Genomic DNA, 18,397 nt, shown 5'->3' with positions numbered 1-18,397 from the left:
GCCAAACCCCGGGAAGAGGTCACAGGCGGGCCAGCCCCAAGACAGACAATACGCTACCACGATCTGCTGCTAAAATATAAGTAGCTACTAAAAATACCATCCTGCTGGCGTAGCCCGGTCAGAGCTGCTGCTCTAACAGCACCCTGGGCTGCGCAAGACGGAGCGCTGCCTCGGGGAGGCAAGAAACCGGCCGCCCTGACGGCGCAGCCCTGCGAGGATGAGGAGGGCGGCGGCGGCGATGCGCTGTCGCCGGCTCCTCCGCTCACCCCAGCCGGAGGGCAGCCGGGTTTCCAGCCCATCGGGAGAGCTGCCTCCCAAACCGAGCTGCGGGTGCTCCCGTCCCTGATCTGCTAGGGCAACCCGGAGCGATGCCAGCCCGGCGAGGCTGGGCAGGCGTGCGTCTGGGCGGGCTCCAGTGCTCCCACCGTTCCAGGTGGCTCAGGGACAGCAGTCCGTCCATCTGTCCTTGCCCCTTCCCACCTGGTCTCTGTAGCCACGCTGGGGAGCACGGCATAGTTTACAGAGTGGAGCGCTCGGAATTAAGTGATGGCAGACTTAACGTGGCTTATGCAAACTTTATTTCCCCCTTTGCTGTGTGTACACCAGCTCTAATTACACAGTGAAATACTGCGTTGATGGTTCCAGCGGGAGGGGAACCGGTGACTGCGGTAAGCAGTTACCGCCTGCAATGACTGGCCTGTGCCGAAGATGCTTTGCCCACAACGGTCGTAATTTAAGTCTCCTTCCAGCTCTTTCTGGCTGGAAGCGCGGCGTGGGGCAGCAGCCTGCTGCAGGGCACCCGGGGGACGTGTCCCTGCCAGCCTCGCCCCACGGGGGACCCTTCTCTCGCCGCTTCCCTTGCAGGTGAGGAAGCACGGGGCCAAGCTCCTGGCGTCCATGGTCAACGGCATGGACGACAAAGACGACCCCCACCACCTGGTTGCGCTCGAGGCCATGTCCAGCCTCTCCAAGCTCCTGGATCACGTGGAGGAGAGAGACATCCAGTCCATGCTCCTCCACATTGCCATCAGGATCCGGCCCTTCTTTGACAGTGTAAGGCGGTGCCGGGGAGGCCGAGCGTGGCTGAAACAGCTTGTCTGCCCTGCTTAACGCAGAGAGCGTGCGCGGGAGGAGCAGGAGCCTGCTTGGATGCTACGGGGCACGTCCCTGGGTGCAGGCAGCGCTGCGGAGCCGGGGAGGGAGGTCGGGGCACCGCGTCCCCGGCTGGGAGCTCAGCACAGGCTGCGTAAGGACACGGTGCGGTTGGGATGCGGGGGTCCTCTCGCGCTGTCTGCTTGGACCTCGGCTCCTCTGGGTGGCAGGAAGCTCTGGGCATGGGGCTGAGCCGGAGCTGGGTTGTGTGGGTGCCCTGGGGTAGGAGCGAGGGCAGAGCGAGGCTGCGGTGAGCTGGGAAGGCCTCTGTGGGTGTCTGCCCCAGTGGGGTTTTGCTGCCTTTTAGCAGTCTCCGTTGGTCCCCAAAACCCCTCCAGCATCACGACGGGGAGACTAGATGCTTTGATGCTTCTCCTGCTCAGCTTGCAGCCCGTGCCTGGGCTTGAGCCTTGTCCTCTGCTCCTGCGCTGAGCTGCTGCTGTCCCGCCGGGGCTGGGGCATCCCCCTGGGCCAGGCCCTGGCTGCGCCCCACGCTCCGGCTTTGTGGGTGCCGTCATCGGTGCTGCTCCCTCTGGCCTGAGCAGAGCCGCAGCCAGGAGCTCCCCAGCTCCCTCCCCAGCTGCGTGCGACGGCTCTGCCCCTTCGAAGGGCTGGAGCCGGCTGTGGTGTGAAGACCCCCGTCCCCGAGCTCGGTCCCCAGCACCTCCCCGCTGGCTGGTGGCGGGGCTCTGGAGCAGCAGGAGCAAACGGGGATGATGATGGCCGAAGTTCAGGATGAAGAGGCGGGGGGATGTGTTTTCATAGAGTCATCAGATGGGAGGGAGTGAATTTACACCTCCAACAGAGCCTGTCCTCAGCCCATGGGTTGTTTTGTTATTTCCTAGTGAGGAATCATCTAAAATGGTTTTCAAAACAAAAAAAAAGCTGAGGTCCTGCAGCTGAGGCCTAGGGCAGCCCGGGAAGGAGGTGTGAGGCTTCAGGACAGACGGCGGCGTGTCTCTTGCTGTTCTGATGCCCTCCAACCTGGGAAGCGAGGCGGTGGGCGGTGGGAGCAGCGCTGCCAGGCGCGTCCCCTGAGGCGGGAGATGCCCGCACAGGTCGGTTCCCGCTGAGCCCTGCTCGTCCCCTCCACCCGCAGGAGCAGTCCGACCTCCGCCAGTCATCCATCGTGCTCTTCGGCAACCTGACCAAGTTCAGCGAAGGCAACTGCGAAGTCTTCTTCGAGCAGATCCTGAACGGGCTGGTGACGCTGCTGCTGCACCTTCAGGACCCGAAGCCCGAGGTTGTCAACGTGAGTGCCCCGCTGGCCGTGCTGGCCGGCAGGAATGGGGGTCCTCTGCCTCGGCACGGGGATGCTGCGCAGTGCTGTGCTCGCGAGCGCGCGCTGCAGCCTCCCCTCTCTGCGCCGCAGGCCTGCAAGTTTGCTCTGCGCATGTGTGGCCCCAACATGGGCTGCGAGGGGCTCTGCGACATGTTCCTCAACCACCTGCGGGAGGACAGGAGCCTGCACTACGGGGAGTTCATGAACAACGTCTGCAAACACCTGGTGAGCGGCTGCCAGAGCCCGTGGCGCCGGTTCCGGCACTGCCCGCGGGGCTCGGTGCCGCCCGGCGAGGCTCGTGCAGGGGCTGCTGGTCCGTAAGGTCCTCGGGGGTCCTGTCCCTGCGTCCGCACAGGGCCGTTCCCCCCAGCCCAGGTGTGCTCCTGGCCTGACCTCAGCCTCCCCAGGAGCGCCGTGCTTCCAGGAGATGGTGCCAGTGCTGCAGGCAGCCGGCCTCGTCTCCTGCGTGACCTCCTCGGCGGCTGTTTCTCTCCTAGATGCAGAGCTACCCAGAGATGCTCAACCGCCTCATCTTAACCAACCTGTTCTACTTCAAGAGCAACTGGGTGGACATCCGAGCGGCGGCGCCCATGTTCATCGGTAAGGCTGCCGGGGGGCTGCTCCCAGGCTGCTCCTCGGGCCTGGCATGGGTGTCCGCTCCCCAGCAGGGCCGCGTACCTGTCCCTGTTGTCCTGGGAAGGAATGCTTTTGGTCCTTGCTCTGCCGGGAGGGCGCTGCGGACCAGCAGCGCTGCTGGAAACGGCCAGGTCATCTGGTGCCGCCGTGTCCTGCAGAGCACCGACCCGCGCCTGGCTGTGCCCGGGCCCGGGGACAGGCACACGTGCCATGTCTCCAGCTGCTGCCAGCACCCCGGCACCTTTTCTCCATCCCTTTGCCACTGATGCTGGCTGGGTGCGCGGTATCTGCTGTGACCAGCTGAGGTGGAAAGCACGTGGCCAGGTCGTGCCATGGTTTGGGTGACCCTGGCTTGCAGCAGCAGCAGCAGCTGCCCAGACAATGCAGCTGACGCCTATAATGGGGCCTGGACCAGCCTGGTCCATCGCTTTAAAGGTCTCTAGGCTCAGGGTGAGGTGAGCAGCGCAGCCAAAAGAGCTGCCTTGGCCCTGTACCCCCAGCTCAGAGCGTTTCTGTGGGTCCTCCTTTCTAAGGAGGATGCTCAGAACCTCCGAAACTTGCTTTTGCCCCTTGAAGCTTGCACGTGGGGGAGGTTTCGCTGCTTTCAGCGCAGACCTCGGCTGTGCTGCGCTCAAATGTGCCCAGCGATGCTTTAGGACAGGTTACCCACACGGCAGGAGGCAGAAACGCTGGTGGGCGACTCCTTGGGGCGCTCGTTAGACAGTGTTGCGTGTACAACAGCAGCAGCGCCGGTGGTCCACACCTGAGCCTTGTTGCGGGGTTTCCACTGAGACGCTGCGCAATGCACTGACGCAGGGACGCGTGACCTGGCGCCCGGCGGTGCGCCACCGTTACCAGTCTCCTCGGGTTCAGGGATCCAGACCAAGCCCTGACTCTGAAATTCTTCCTCAGGCTTCCTCGTGCTGCACGTGGACGAAGACCACTGTCAACAAGTGGACCTGGACCACCTCATTTCGGGTGAGTAGGAGCTGCCACCCGTGGCTTTCGCTGCTGCAGAGCGGGGATTCGCCTCTGCCCGCTGGAGCCGGAGCTCAGCCCCACCGAGATGGGGCTCCCCAGCCTCTGGCGCTGCTGTGCCCGGAGCTCCTGCTCGGCTCTCGGGGCTGGGGCATGGGCAGCGCCTGGGGCAGCCTCCCGCGGGCCCCCCCTGCCACCGGCAGCTCAGGGGCTTTCGCAGAGGGACGAGGGTACAATGGGACGCGGATGCGCCGGTGCGGTGAGATCCAGCACTGCCCGCAGGCAGAGCCTGGCTGCGTCCCTGGGTGAGCTGGGGGACGCGGGGAATGCCCCCGACACCACGGTCGGCCGTGAAGCCAGAGCTGTGGCCAAGATGAGCCCAGCACCTGCGGGCAGCAGACACGGGGGGCCTGGGCTGGAAAGCCGAGGTGCTGTGAGGGGCCGAGCAGTCGGCGTGGGGATGCAGAGACGGCGTTTGATTTGCACCCCGCGGGCATCCCACGGCCGAGGTTGCAGCTCACCCGGGAGCGGGGCTCAGCTGCTGGGGGCCGAGCGAGCCCCGAGCCCCGCATCCGAGCACGGCTGCACCGCAGGCTTTGGTCCTCGGCCGGCGGCTCCGGCCCCGGGCGCCTGTCGGGGCTCACGGGGCATTTGCAGTGGCTTAGCGTAAGCAGGAGGGGACTTGCAGCGTTTGTTTGCAACGTGTTAACCGTTAAAAGGCAGAGTTAAAGCTCGTTATGAAGGGCTAATAAAAAGTCGACTTGAAGCTGGTGGCATTTTGGAGCAGAGTTAAGTAATTTTCCTGGATTTCAGGGATTTTTTCCCTGTCACTAGTGACCTCATAGTATATAGTAATGCATGGAAACTTTTGGATTGTTCCAAGGGAGCTTAAAAAACACTAAAAAAGGAAAAACTATCTTTCCGTTGGCTCCTTGAGCCCTTCCAGAAGAAAGAGGCCTGTCTGTTTGAAACAAGTGAAAGATAATCTGCCTGTGTGTGAGTAATCGCTGGAGCGAGCAGGCCTGGATTGGGTTGCGCGAGCTTCCCGTGTTGAGTGGCTCGGCCGCGCGGGGTCCGGGGGGGCTTCGGCGTTACAGCCCGCCCCGGGACACCCCCACGGCTGGGCCCGGCGAGGCACGAGGATGCCGCGAGTGGGAAGCGGGCGGGCACATAAATCAGGGGAGCCCGGCTCGCCGCGGGAGCGGGGGTGGATCGGGAGGGGGGCAAGTGCTCTCCTGCGCTGGGTAAACAAGCTACTGGAAAAATATTATTATACTTTTACTGCTAGGAAAAACTACCTGGATTGTTTTCTTACTACCGGGAGCTGTTCCAGGCATTAGGAAATCGTGCTGATAGGGGAGGCTTGGCCCGGCGAGTGTCTGCAAGGCCCTGCGGGCCCCCGGGGGCTCAGCTCCTGGCTCTGTTCCTGTCCTTGGCCCCGGACCCCCGCGCTGGGGCCCTTCCCCTCCCCAGGGCGGTGCAGGAGAAGCCCCACCAGCATGAATCTTGCGCCCTGGGGAGCCCTCCCAGTCCCACTGCCCCAGGGCATGGGCCAGGCAGGACCAGCAGCTTCCACAGCACCATCCTGCTGCCACAGCATCGGTCCCCTGGGCTGCAGGGCTGGGGGCTCCTGGGGGGGCTGAAGAGGACTTTGGGTGCCTCTTCGCCCCTGGGGCGTGTGACGGGGCTGGAGCGGGGAGGGGGCTGGCAGAGGGGGCCCAGCATCCCTGGGACTGGAGCGGAGTTTCTCCTTCCCTGTGTGATGGAGCAAAGCCAGGAGGCGGCTGGGCCAGGGGTGGGTGGCCGTGGCCGCTGGCATGTCTGTGCTCTGCTCCTTCCAGCTCTGAACCTGCTCCTGAAGGACCCCGTCCCCGCTGTCCGGGTGAAGGTGGCAGAGACGCTGGGCCGCCTCGTCAGGATCCTGTGAGCCCCGGGGCACTCCGGCTCCGCCGCAGCAATAGTTGGGTTGGCTCCTTGCCACGAGTCCCACAGCGTGGGGCCTTCACGGGCACTGCCACGTCTTCCTGCATCGAACACCCACCTGGGTCCCGGCTCACCTGCCTCTGCGGCAGCACCATCGTCTTCCTCTTCTCTCTCCAGGCTGTGGGAGCCTGCCCAGCCTGGTGCCTCTGCCACCTCCCTCCAGGGCCGCTTGGCCCGGCTGTGGCACCGCAGCAGCCAGAGGACACGGTGGGCACGGGGCTCCTCTCTGCGGGCTGCTGCACGGGGTCTTGGCTGACTTATGGGATGAGGGTCCCGGGGAGGGGACCGTGGTGGCAGCGTGAGGAGGGAAGGGGCTGCAGCTGGCCTGGAGCCGCGGGCGGGCAGCATCCCTGGGCTCCCCGCACGGCTCCCGCTCAGCTGGGAGCAGGATGGAGCCCGAGTCCCCCAGCTGCCTCCAGCCCTTGTCCCACCCTGCTGCTCCCTGATGCTGAACACGGGGCTCTGCCCACCCCCCCTGGGGCCCTGCTTGATGAATGTGACTGTCCTCTCAACACACATGTACATAAACATATTTTTAAATAAAGCTCTTTGCTCCTCAAGCGTTGTGGTGGGGGGAAGGGGAGGGTCGTGGCGGGGCGCTGGGGGAGCCTGTGAGGAGGAAGCAGCGTGGGCGACTTGCCGGCCACACAGGGAGCCCCTTTGGAGGAAGATGCTGGGTCTCTTCTCCCCCCCGCCTTGCCAGAGGGGGAGCCCAGCGCTGGCCCTGGCTCTGCTCATGGGGTCCCCCCGAGTGGGTCCTGCCCCTGCGAGTGGTGCTGGTGCTGCCACAGCTCCCCCAGTCCTTGTCATGGGTTTCTGTCCCTACACTGGAGGTCCCTGCTCTGGTCACCTCTGGGTTCTTGTTCTCCTTCAGGTTCTGATCCTCTTCCAGTTCCTGCCGCTCCTGTCCCCGCTCTGCTCCCCAGGCTCCTTGCCGGGATGTAGTGATGCAGGGGGGCGGGGGGCTGGGCAGGTGCCCCTGTGGGCGTTTCCTCCCCAGCCAGAAGCAGCTGAGGGGGGTGGGGGGCAGTGGTCCTGTAACAGGACCTGGTAGCAGTGCTCCTCCTCAGCGCTCACTGCAGCCAGCAGGGCTTGGAGCGTCAGTGGTAGTCCTGGTGTCAGTAGGGCTCAGAGTGAACGACTCAGGGCAGAGAAGAGCTACTGTGGAAGAGGCAGGAGTGGTTTGAGGCCACCTGGGGCTTGGTGGCAGGTGTCCTGTGAGCTCTTGGCCACGGCATTCCTGGGATGGAGTTGGGCTGTGCCCAGGCTGGGGCTGTGCCAGGCCCTCCCCCCCTCCTCCCAGCTTCGGGGGGCAACTGGGAGACCCCCCCCTCCCCAGCCTTCTTCGACTCATTCAGTGGAAGCCCTGGGTGGGCTCTTTGCATTAGGTTTGGGGCCTGGCCTGTGGCCCCGTTCTGGGACAAGCCCAGGCGATGTGGGACCCCACAGCGGGGCTGTGTGCTGGGGGGGGCCCTGCCGACCCCCCGCTATGCTGGTGCACGGACCAGGGGGGTCCCAAGTGGATCCCCCAGGCCTGCAGCGGGGAGGGCCGCTTCCTGCAGCCAGCACTGAGCTTATGTGCGGGGTGAGCTCAGGGTGGCTGTTGGACCGCAGGGTGCCAAGGTGCGGGGATCCCCCGCTGGGACCATGGGCAGGGGTCAGCCAGGGCTCTGCCCCCCACCCGGGGTGACCCCAGGGACTATGGGGACGGTGCTGGGTGTCGGGACCCACTGCCTTTTGGGCACAGCTGGGGCTGGCTGCTCGCCGTGTCCTTGTGCCGGGTGCTGGGGTGGGACAGCTCTTCCTTGGTCAACACCACCACGTGGGAGCTGCGCTCCCAGCCGGGGCCATGGCGCGCTCCCAGGCCGGGCAGCGACAGCAACCACTGCAAGAGCTCCGGGGACGGGCAGCCGTGCCGGCCGGAGGGCGCCGTCTGCGGGTTTTGGCAGGGGGATCCATGCACCCATCCCACCCCTGGCTGAGCCGGCGACGCAGGACAAAGCAGCGCCAGATTGTTTCCAAAAGGGTTTAATGAGAAAGGCCCCGGCAGTCTGCGTGCAGGAGCGGGCGCGCTGGTCCGTGTGGTGGTCCCGGCGCTGCCCCTCACCCGCAGGGTGCTGGGCTGGGGGTGTTGCACCGGCCCTGGGCAGCAGCTACGTGTAGAGCCGGACAGTGCCGTCGGCGCCAGAGGAGAAGACCCAGGGCTGGGTGGGGTGGAAGAGCACGTCGAGAACGCCCAGGTCCAATGTCAGCATGTGGCCCTTCAGCACCTTCACAGGCACCAGCAGCGGGTTCTGCAGCAGGTCGCTGTGGTGGAGGAGACGGGTCAATGCAGGGCTTTGGCTCCTTCCCTCTGACCTCCCTGGGGTACCCCCAGGGTCACCCCACAAGCACACCCTCCCCAAGGCGCAGGCCGCACCACACCCGCCCTGCCCAGCAGCTCCCCTTGGGCTCTGCCATGCCACGGCTTGCCGGAGGAGAGGGGAGCCGACACCGACCCACCCCGCCCCCGTGGCTTTCCCCACCACGTACTTGTAGACCATGCCGTGGCAAACGATGACGGTCCCGTCGTCCGAGCCCGAGGCGAAGAGCGGGTAGTGCTTGTGGAAGGCCACGCTCCGCAGCGCTTTCTTGTGGTGCCTGCAAAGACGGCGGGTGCGATGTCAGGGCAAGGGGTGGGCGCTCTGCCCCTCTCCCGATCCTTGCCTGGGGTGCCGGGGTCTGCGCATGGCCAGGCTTTGCGGACCCCCAGCTCTGCTGTGAATAACCCTATGTATGGGAGGGGCGAGGGCAACTGGGACCTGCTGTGGGCAGCAGGTGCTGTGGTCACAGTCCCCCACCCTGGCACGGGAGAGCTGTGAGACACCAGCACACTGGGCAGGGATAGCTGCTCCTGCCACAGCCCCGACAGGCTCCATCGTGCTGCCAGCTCCCAGGAGAGGGAACAGCCCTGGGAAGAGGCCCCATGAGGTTGGGGGGGCTGCAGGCAGGTTAGTGGGGAGCAGGTGGAGGCTGGCCCGGGCCCCGGCGCTCACCGCAGCAGCTGGTAGGGTCTGGTGGAGAGGTCCAGGTCGAACCAGGCCAGTTTGCTGTCGTAGCTGCCGCAGATGACATTGTCACCTGTGAGGGGGAATGGGGTGTTACTGGGGTTGCCAGCGAAGCCCACGGTGTCTGGCCTGCAGCCCAGCTGGGCAGGACGCCCCGTACCGGCTTACAAGACCTGGCGGCTCCTCGGGGAGCACGCAGGCCACGTACCTCCAGGGTGGATGGCCATGCTGGACACCCACTTGCAGTTCGTCATCAGCTTCTTGGTGAGCTCCTGCTTGAGGAGGTTGTAGACGCGGACGTAGCGTTGGGTGGCGACGAAGAAGTAGGGCCGGATGGGGTGGAAGAGCACGCACTGCACCAGCCCCTTGCTCTTGCGGAAGGGGTTCTGGCTCCAGCGCTTGCTGGTCTGGTGAATCAGCACTTGCATGTTGCTGTTGTCAGAGACAACGCTGGCGAAGTAGTCGCCTTTGCCGTGCCAGGTCACCTGCTTTAGGGCCTGCAGAGCGGGGAGAGGGACAGCCATGGGTCAGACCCCCAGCGGGACTGCCCCACGCCTCCCCAGGGAGCAGCCTCTGGCCAGCCTGGCTCCCGCGGGGCCTCCCCATCCCTACCTTGCTGTGCTGGATGACCAGACGGATGCCTTTGCTGTGCTCCTCCATGGTGGCCGCCACCCACTGCACGGGCTGGACCCGCTCCTCCTCCGGCGCCACATAGGACTCGACCAGCTGGTCGGTGGCCCCGTAGAGCAGCTTGTCCCCGAGGCAGGGGTTCACCAGCAGCACCGACTGCTCCCTGCAGCGTGGGACGAGCGTATGGGTCAGGGCACCACCAAGGAGAGGAAACCCCCTCTGCGAGCCCCACGCCACCAGGGGATGGCCCCAGCACAGGGCCGGGGCCACGGGGAGGGATGTGTGCGACGCTGCGAGCGGTCAGGCCCTTCTGCAGGTGGGCAAAGAGACAAGGGAGAGAAAACCGGAGGAGCTCTGTCCTAGCCAGAATGCCCCAGGGAAGATGGTGGGACTGACTGGTTCCTCCACAGAACGAGGGCCATCAAACGAAGCAGGAGGCAGGGTGACAGTGAGCAGAGGTGGCTTTCCACATCACAGTGTGGCCATCCTTGCTGCTGGGGGTGCCACGAGTTTACGGTGCTCCGTGGAGGCGGGACAGGTTTTGGGAGAGGAAATCCAGCAATCCCTGCAGCTCAGGGAGCTCCGGGCTGAGGATGATGAAGGCCACGCTGGGACACTCACACGCAGATGGCCACCAGGCAGATGGTGGGGTTGGGGTTCCAGGCGACGCTCTTCACCACGCCGCCCACGGGCAGGGTCTTCATGCAGCGAGCCGTGCTCACCTCCCAGAACCGCACCGTGCAGTCATCGGAGCCTGCGGGACGGGACAGGGTGGGCCAGGGCCCAGCTCCCCCCAGGGACGCTCCCCAGGGGCTGCCACGGCTCGACTCAGCAGAGGGGGGCTCCAGGGCACGTCCCCAAGGCAGAGGGGAGAGCAGCCCCGTAGCACTGCCCCACTTCGCAGCTTTTGGGGAGGAGCACTGGGAGCAGCAAGAGGGATGCAGCGATGCCCCGGCGCCTGCGATCCCCCAGCAGCTTCTCCGTATGTCAGCAGCTCCAGCACCACGAAGGCGAGACGTGACTGGGGGCTGCTGCGAGAGAACAGGCCCCCATCCCACTCCTTCCAGCACCACGTCTCTGCCCATGGTCCCCCTCCTGGTGCGCACGGCTCCCGGCGCAGCTGCCGTGCTGGCAGCGTGCCTGGCTCAGCTCGGCACGGCATGGTGAGACGCGGGCAGGCAGCTCCCTGGCCAGGCGGCTTCCCTGGACAGGCTTTTCCACGGGCAGGCGTGGCGGGAGCAGGTAGCCGGCGGCATGCGCGTGTCCCCGCAGGTCGGGTTTATTTTTAACGCCTGATCTCAGCCACTTTCCCAGCCCGGGGCCAGGAATTCCACGTTGTGCAACCAGCCGACACCGCGGCCACCAGGAGCTGGCAGCCTGGAAACTCCAGCGCTATAAAAAGCACATGTGCCTTTGTGGGCTGTTAAACTGCCATCTGCTCTCAATCTCCAGCCTCCGGCTGGCCGCGCAGGGCTCCGCGTTTACTCCTCCAGCCTCACTTTCTCCACTGCTGAGCGGGAGGGACGCAGGCTCCTGGGTGGGGTCCCGAGAGCGGCTGGAAAAACCCACGGAGCCTTCTGGAGGCAACACGCCGTTCCGCAGGCTGGGGGGCACACGCTGCTGGCTTGGGTAGCCGCAGGACTCCCAGGGATGCTCCCGGCCGCCTGCCCAGGCTTCCCCCACGGCCGTGCACCGGTGGAGGGGGCTGGCAGGCTCCCCAACGCCCGTCTGCTCATGGGAACCCCAGCTCTCAAACGCGCACAGGGTGGCAGCCCGGCTGCCCCAAGCCCTGCACCGGCATGGGGTGACACTGGGACCAGCTCCAGCACTGGGGCCAGGCCAGTGGTGCCCAGTGCGGTCGGTCTGGAGAGCAAATCCTTACCTGACACCAGCCACTGCCCGCTGGGAGAGATGCTGAGGCAACGCACCAGGCTGGTGTGCCCACGGTAGACCTGGGGAGGGAGAGGAGGGGCGGGTGAGGGCCCCATGTGGCCCAGCGGCTCCTCTGCAGGGACCTCCCTGCACTGTCCCGCGTTCCTCAGGGACGGCGAGGGGGCCTAGGGTCATTTGTGTCTAGGGGAACGCCTAGGTCTGCATGCCACCAACCGCCCTGCGTGACCAGACCCGGGGCTACTGCTCTTCTCCTGGGGGAGGTCCCCTGCTCTGCCCATCGCAATGGCACTGCTCCCAGTCCCACCTCACCCACTGCTGCCTGGCTCTTGCCAGCACCGGCTGCAGGGCAGGTCCCCTCCCTCCAGGGCAAGCAGGCAGCAGCCGTGCCCCAAACAGCTGGTACGGGTGCATGGGCATGCCTGGTGTCACCAGGACTGGCTTGGGCACAGCCCACTGCCACGGGCACGCAGAGCAGTCCCCCCGGCTCCATGTATGCACTTACCAGGGCCTGGGTGGTTGGGAAGGGCTGCAGGTCCCGCGGCTTCGGCAGCTTGGGGATCAGGTCCTCTGGGTCCACATTGACCTGCGAGAGGCAGGCGGTGAGACAGACCTAGGCTGCACCTCAGCCCCCCCCAGCGCCGGTGCTGGTGCACGGGCTGTACAGCCCCGCAGCCCCAGGGCAGGCTCCGGCTGGAAAGCCCAGGCTCAGGGCTCTGAGCCAGAGGGGAATGGGAGGACAGCGCTTTTGCAGGCATGGGCACAGCCCCGTCCCAGCTCAGGAGCTCTGCAGCAAGCTGGGACTGGCATTGCAGGTGGGTGAGGGCCAAGAGGCCTTTAGAAGCAACAGTTTGTGCCCCAGAGCATCGTGGTCCCCTGACCATCTGGGTGGCATCAGGGCATACACAGTCTCAAGCAGAGGCCAGTCTGAAACATCCCCAGGACACCTGGGTGGGGGGTGGTGGGGTAGGAGAAGGCCTCACCCTCATTTTCCTCTGGCGTGGGCAGAGGTAGAGGTCCAGGCAGCGCTCAAAGCGCTCGTGGATGAAGCGGGAGTAGGCAGGCACTGCCCGCAGGCACCGGTACTGCTGCGGCACGAAGTTCAGCTTCCGCTCGGCCGGCTCCTGCTGCTCCCAGGCCAGCTTCTGCGGGGCAGAGGGGACCAGGGTCAGCAGGGATGGCGGGACCCCTGCATGGCGAGGGGCCGCTGCCCCAGCCCCGACACAGCCCCACCGAGCCCAGCAAGAACCATCCTCCAGCTGGTTTCTCACCGGCCAGCACCGTGCTGCTCCGCGAGGCACTGCGCTTCCCCGCTCTGCCCCAGGGCTCCCCATCTGCCTCCCGCCGAGCCCTCCTCAGCCTGCCAGGGGTTTGCTGCCTGGTTTTACCCGCCCCCAGCCCCTGGGCTGTGCACGCCTCTGGACGCAGTGTGCCAGGACGACACCCTGCAGTAGCTTAGCTTGGAGGGTGTACCTTGCCTTGCGGGGACACCCCACTCCCTTGGAGGTGGCCCCTCGTCTTCTGTTTTTATTCAGGGGGCTGAGGAACCTTTGCTTTCATTTTCATTGCAAGGTCTCGACACGACGTGGTCTCTAGGGTGCCCCTCCAAGGCGCAGCACTTCCCCGCTGCCCCTCCCCAGCACAGCCTCCTTCTGGTCCCGGCACCTCCTGAGCTCCCCGTGTGCCCAGTGCTTCCCCCTGTGGCTCCTGGCCGCTCACGGGCCCTCCTGACCTCCTCCTCGCTGAGCAGGTACTCGGGTGGGGGGTTGTAGGACTCCTCGTGCCCAGGCAGCCTCATCTTGGGGGCTGGGACGTGCATCTTGTGGCGGCCGAGGATGGAGTTGGGATCCTCATGGGCCCAGAGGTCGTAGTATGTAGGTGTGTCGTCCTTGGGCTTACGGGGCTTGATCCAGCCCATCTTGATGGCGTGGACTAGCTTGGAGACCTGTGGGGCAGGGAGAGGTCAACCCCAGGAGCCACAGGACTCTGCAGGCTTGGGGAGGAAGAGGAGGAGGAGGTGTGGGATGGGAGGATGGAAATGAAAGGTGCCGAGCACAGCTCTGCAGCCTGGCGGGGAGCTGGACAGGACCGAGGGACAGGAGGGACTGCCAGACAGGAGAACAAACACAGTCACCAGCCTTCAGCACTGCTGTCTGCGTGGGAGCTCCAGCCACAAGCAGAGCTTGGCTCTGTGCTCCCAGCTCAGCCAAGGTGCCATCAGACCTCTCACCTTCTCCTTCTCGATGAGGGAGGGGATGAAGCTCCGCTTGTCCGCCGGGCGATTCGTCACCGGGTGGATCATGACCTCGTGGGTGAAGAAGTCAACGGCTGGCTGGGGAGACACAGACGCGTGTGGCAGCGGCAGCTGTGCTGCCCCTGCCCACCCTGGGGGAACCCCGCGCTCAGAGCAAGCGCACAGGGTGTGCCGCGACCCTACCTCGTAGGGATTGAAGTGGACATCCCCAAACTGCCCTTTCTGGAGCCGATGCACCAGGTCCACCTGCTCGTCCGTCAGCTTTATGTCTGCACCCGTCATCTTGTCCTGGACCGTTCGCCTGCAGGGACGCAGATGGGGCAGGGTTAGGGCTGGGCTGCAGCGCCTGTCCCCGACGGTGGTACAAGCCTCGGTACTTTGAAGCACGGGCTCCCGAAGCCACACGCCAGGAGTGACACTGGGAGACCTGGAGATCTCCATCCAGCCTGCGCTCCACAGCCCCGGGCGCCAGGCAGTCGGGGTGTTTCAAGCCCCGGTGCGCACGTGTGTGGACACGCACACTCCACGTGACGAGCGCGTCACACCGTGCAGCGACACGGCCTTCCCTGCTCACCAGTAGTCGGGGTTCTCCATCTTCTCCAGGAACACGTCCAGCTCGTCCTTGTTCCGGATGGGCTTGTAGATCCTTTTGCCCTCCAGGTCGTAGCCGATGTGTGGGAAGTCCTGGTACCACTCCATGGGGATGTTGCCCACGGTGTTGCGAATGTCCTGGCAGGGAGCGGAGGTGTGAGGGGAGGGCAGGGGACACTGTTTCAAGCAGATGCACCCCGAGTGCCAGGGGGATAAAAAGGAGGGGAGGGGGGCAGGAGTGTGTGACATCCACCCCTCTGCCCAGGTACAGGCTGACCCAGAAGGGCTGAACCCCGCTGCCTCCCCCTTGCCCACGTGCAGGCACTGAAAAGCAGTAACGGTGCCCGGGCAGGCGCTCTGCCTGCGCTTGCAGTGAGGATGCCAAGCGAACCCCGGCTGCGAGCTGCTGATGCCCGCTGCCATGCTGCGCTGCCCCGGCACCCACCCGCTGCAGGCAGCCGGGGCGGCACGAGGCTGCAGAGGGCTGCACCGGGATGGGGGAGGCTGGGAGGGCAATGACTGAACCCCAAATCTGCAGCAGGGTGAGGTCTGGGCTGCGAGCACAGCTCCGACCCCAGTGCCCTGCAGGACCGTGGGCAGCCCTGAGCCACGCTTCGTCAGGGGACGCGCGGTCCCTTCCTCCACGCTCGGCGCAGCAGACGCAAGCGTCAAGGTACGGAGCGCCAGGGGTCATTTCCCGCAGCAGGAAGGGTTTAAAAGCCTTTTCACGGCTTGATGAGCGGGAAGGCCGGAGCGCGGCGTTGGCTGCAGCCAGGCTTCAGCTGCCTGCCGGAGTGCGCGGGCAGGGGGCTGCGGGCGGTCAGCAGCGCCGCGGCTGAGCGCATTCCTGCGTCCGTCCCGCAGACAGGAGCACGCCTCACATTTTCCGATCGCCAGCTGCCAGGCCTGCTCCCCCCTGCACACGCACGCGCGCGCAGGCACACGCGCGCCCCGCCAGCCGCTGCCTTTCTTGGCTGCCCGTACCGGCAGCAGGCAGCTGCCCCCAGCGCACCGGTGGCTGCATCCCTCCCCTTGGCTCCAGGGCCACCGGGGTCTGCACGTGGCCACGGGTCCCTGTGCCAGCAGCCCCCGGCATCGCGGTGCACTGGCGGAGCGGGTCAGCCGGCACCACAGGCACGTTCCAGTGGTGTTGCTGGGCTCCGCATCTCCTGTCCCCGACACTGGCGGGGAGCGTGGGGGGACGGCTGCCCTGATCCCCATGAGCAGCTCACGTGGGGACACGCTGCGGAGATGAGCTGTCCTGACCTGCTGCAGGCTTTGGACCGACGGAGGCTGGGGGAGATGGGGATGGAGGGAACATCGGAGCTGCTCTGCTTCCCTTTACGAGAGGTTGGGGGCAGAAACCAGCCCCTGAGGGGGCTCTGGACTCCCACCGGCTCCCTGGCAGGTCCTGCTGCCCCAGCGCAGGGCTCGGAGAGGAGTAGCAAAGACAGAGGCCCCAAAGAGCTCAGCTGGGCACTGGGAACGGCTCCAGCTGGGGCCTGATGCCAAGCCCACAGGTGGAGAGGGGGCAGACGGGGACGTTTCACTCTGCACCCCCATGGACAGGAGCGAGGGAATTTTTCATAGAATCATGGAATTGTTAAGGTTGGAGAAGACCTCTGGGATCATCAAGTCCAACTGTCAACCCAACCCCCCCAGGCCTCCTAAACCATGTCCCCAGGTGCCACGGCTACACGGTGTTTGAACCCCCCCAGGGATGGTGACTCCCCCACCTCTCTGGGCAGCCTGTGCCAGGGCCTGACTGCTCTTGCAGAGAAGACATTTTCCCTCATCTCCAACCTAAACCTCCCCTGACGCAGCTTGAGGCTGTTTCCTCTCGCTCTATCACTAGTAACTTGGGAGAAGAGACCAACCCCCACCCCGCTACAACCCCCTTTTGGCAAAGGGAAAGGTGGGAGATTCAAACCCCGTAGCGAAATCGCTCTCACTCAACCCGCAGCAGCGCTCGAGGCCACAGCAAGTCACCAAAAGACCGAGGCAGTCCCGACGGCGCTCCCGCGGGCAACGCAGACCGCCAGGCTCATCGCTGCTGACAGCAAACCCGCGCCGTGCCCTGGGGACGGAGCCCCTGCAGCTACCCGAGGGCAGGATGCGAGCCGGCGGGCAGGGGTCAGGCAGACACCGGCTGGGTGGTCCTGCCCGGCCCCCAGCGCCAGCGCTGGCTCCTCGCCCGCCCCGGCAGCATCTTGCCCCTCGGGGCTGGCAGGGTCGGGCAGGAGCGGGGAGCGAGGGCCCTCCAGCCTCTCCCAGCTGCCCTCCGCATTGCAGAGCGCAGAGACCCCCTCCCCAGTTACAGCCACAGAGGGACGAAGGTGTGAAGGCGACCTGTGCCCCGTACACCCCGCAGTCAGGGGTCACCCTTGCCCCGCGGCACCATCTGGTCCCCATAAACACTTGCAAACACGGAGCCTCCCACGGAAAGGTGCCTGGAGCCCCGGGAAGGCAGAGCCGGCAGGAGCCCCCGGGGCCATGCCGGACCCATCCATCACTCTCTGAGCAGAGTCAGCGCAGGATGTGTGCAAACCCCGCGGGGATCGGGCAGGAATTTTCCCCTCGGATCAGCAAGAGCTGGCCCGGTCCCGGGAAGCTGCTGCTGCACTTGGCTGGACGCCACGTGCTGCTGGGGCACGGCCGAGACCCCGGGGGCTTCCTGGACCACCTGGGACTGACCCAGCAGGGCCCCTGCATCTGCAGGCTGAGCTCCCCTGGGTCGCTGCCCTCTGCAGCTGCCCAGCCGAGGCTCGTACAGACAGACAGACGCTGGGCTGTCTGCTCTGGAAGCCTCATCCTGTGGGATGAATGGGAAAGCCGTTATCCAAGAGGCCTCCGGGAGCCCAGCACAGGCTGCTCTGCAGCCGCCAGTCCCTGGGATGCCCCAGGAGATGCCAGTGAGATGCCCAATGCCCACGGCTCTCCTGCGTGCAGGCAGCCACGACACCTGTGTGGCGCTGCCAGCTCTTGGCCGGGCAGGAGCCCGCAGCCGCTGTGTCTGCCAGGGCTGGAGCTGCTGCCTCACCTGGGAAGGAGATTTCCACCAAAAGCAATGGGGCAGCAGCCACCGGCTCCCCAGCGGGCTGCTGGGCAGAGGCAGGAGTCCCCAGCGGCACGGGGACTGCTCCATCCGACCGCCCGCTTGCAGCCCCTTGGATCTGCACAGGGTGAGGGACCGGCAACAACCAGCGCTTCGTGTGGGCTCCTGTTCTCAGCACTGAGCGTGACACCGACGCTCCCGGGCAGCGCAAGGCACGCTCGCCACGCAGAGGCGCGTGGCCGTCTGTCCAGCTGCACCCCGCTGTGTTTCTAGATGTCACAGAATCCCAGAATCCCAGACTTGTGGGGGCTGGGAGGGACCCCTGGAGCTCACCCCGTCCCACCCCTGCTGGAGCAGGCACACCCAGAGCAGGGGCACAGGGCCGCGTCCAGGCGGGGGGTGAATGTCTCCAGGGAAGGGACCCCACAGCCTCTCTGGGCAGCCTGTGCCCCTGCTCTGGCACCCGCACAGGGAAGGGGTTTCTCCTCATGTTCAGGGGGAACTTCCCGTGTTCCAGCTTGTGCCCGTGGCCCCTTGGCCTGGCGTTGGGCACCGCTGAAAAGAGCCCGGCCCCATCCTCCTGACACCCACCCTTCAGATATTTATAGGCATTGATGAGATCCCCCCTCAGCCTTCTCTTCTCCAGGCTGAACAGACCCAGGTCTCTCAGCCTTTAATGACCTTGCTCCTGGAGCTGCGTGCTCGTGTGCTCACGCCGCTGCACAGCTCGCTCGGTCGCAGGGGTCCTGCTGGCAGCGGCGAGGCTGGGGACGCAAGGCCCTGGCAGAGCAGGAGTTCAGCAGTGCCGCACGTGGCACCGAGCCTCTGGGGAGAAGCAGGGGAGGGGACGCCGCCGTCCTGCCCACGCAGCCTGCAGGCAGCGATGCTGGAGTCTCTCG

General features: G+C 65.6%; 2 protein-coding genes across 6 annotated transcripts in view; one reads left to right on the top strand and one right to left on the bottom strand.

The window, feature by feature from the left end:
* Positions 1–6,591, top strand: part of MROH1 (maestro heat like repeat family member 1) — a 56,453-nt gene extending 49,862 nt beyond the window's left edge. For all 4 annotated transcript variants that reach the window (XM_075086018.1, XM_075086016.1, XM_075086017.1 and 1 more), the window contains 6 exons: positions 865–1,053; positions 2,252–2,404; positions 2,525–2,659; positions 2,932–3,034; positions 3,983–4,048; positions 5,890–6,591. In XM_075086018.1, the coding sequence (XP_074942119.1) occupies positions 865–1,053; positions 2,252–2,404; positions 2,525–2,659; positions 2,932–3,034; positions 3,983–4,048; positions 5,890–5,975 (732 nt within the window). In that variant the 3' untranslated portion in view covers positions 5,976–6,591. The remainder of the gene's footprint in view (positions 1–864; positions 1,054–2,251; positions 2,405–2,524; positions 2,660–2,931; positions 3,035–3,982; positions 4,049–5,889) is intronic.
* A 1,452-nt stretch (positions 6,592–8,043) lies between these two features.
* The window catches only part of BOP1 (BOP1 ribosomal biogenesis factor), a 72,759-nt gene continuing 62,405 nt past the window's right edge, over positions 8,044–18,397 (bottom strand). For both annotated transcript variants that reach the window (XM_075086005.1, XM_075086004.1), the window contains exons 4-16: positions 14,427–14,581; positions 14,036–14,153; positions 13,829–13,930; positions 13,331–13,543; positions 12,582–12,743; positions 12,104–12,184; positions 11,591–11,660; positions 10,330–10,462; positions 9,691–9,871; positions 9,287–9,575; positions 9,067–9,151; positions 8,564–8,671; positions 8,044–8,338 (exon numbers count right to left, since the gene is read on the bottom strand). In XM_075086005.1, coding sequence (XP_074942106.1) covers positions 8,185–8,338; positions 8,564–8,671; positions 9,067–9,151; positions 9,287–9,575; positions 9,691–9,871; positions 10,330–10,462; positions 11,591–11,660; positions 12,104–12,184; positions 12,582–12,743; positions 13,331–13,543; positions 13,829–13,930; positions 14,036–14,153; positions 14,427–14,581 — 1,851 coding nt within the window. In that variant the 3' untranslated portion in view covers positions 8,044–8,184. The remainder of the gene's footprint in view (positions 8,339–8,563; positions 8,672–9,066; positions 9,152–9,286; positions 9,576–9,690; positions 9,872–10,329; positions 10,463–11,590; positions 11,661–12,103; positions 12,185–12,581; positions 12,744–13,330; positions 13,544–13,828; positions 13,931–14,035; positions 14,154–14,426; positions 14,582–18,397) is intronic.

Source organism: Phalacrocorax aristotelis, chromosome 2 (assembly GCF_949628215.1).
Source record: "Phalacrocorax aristotelis chromosome 2, bGulAri2.1, whole genome shotgun sequence".
In the NCBI taxonomy this organism is placed as follows: Eukaryota; Metazoa; Chordata; class Aves; order Suliformes; family Phalacrocoracidae; genus Phalacrocorax; species Phalacrocorax aristotelis.
This window is presented reverse-complemented; position numbering and strand designations above follow the sequence as displayed.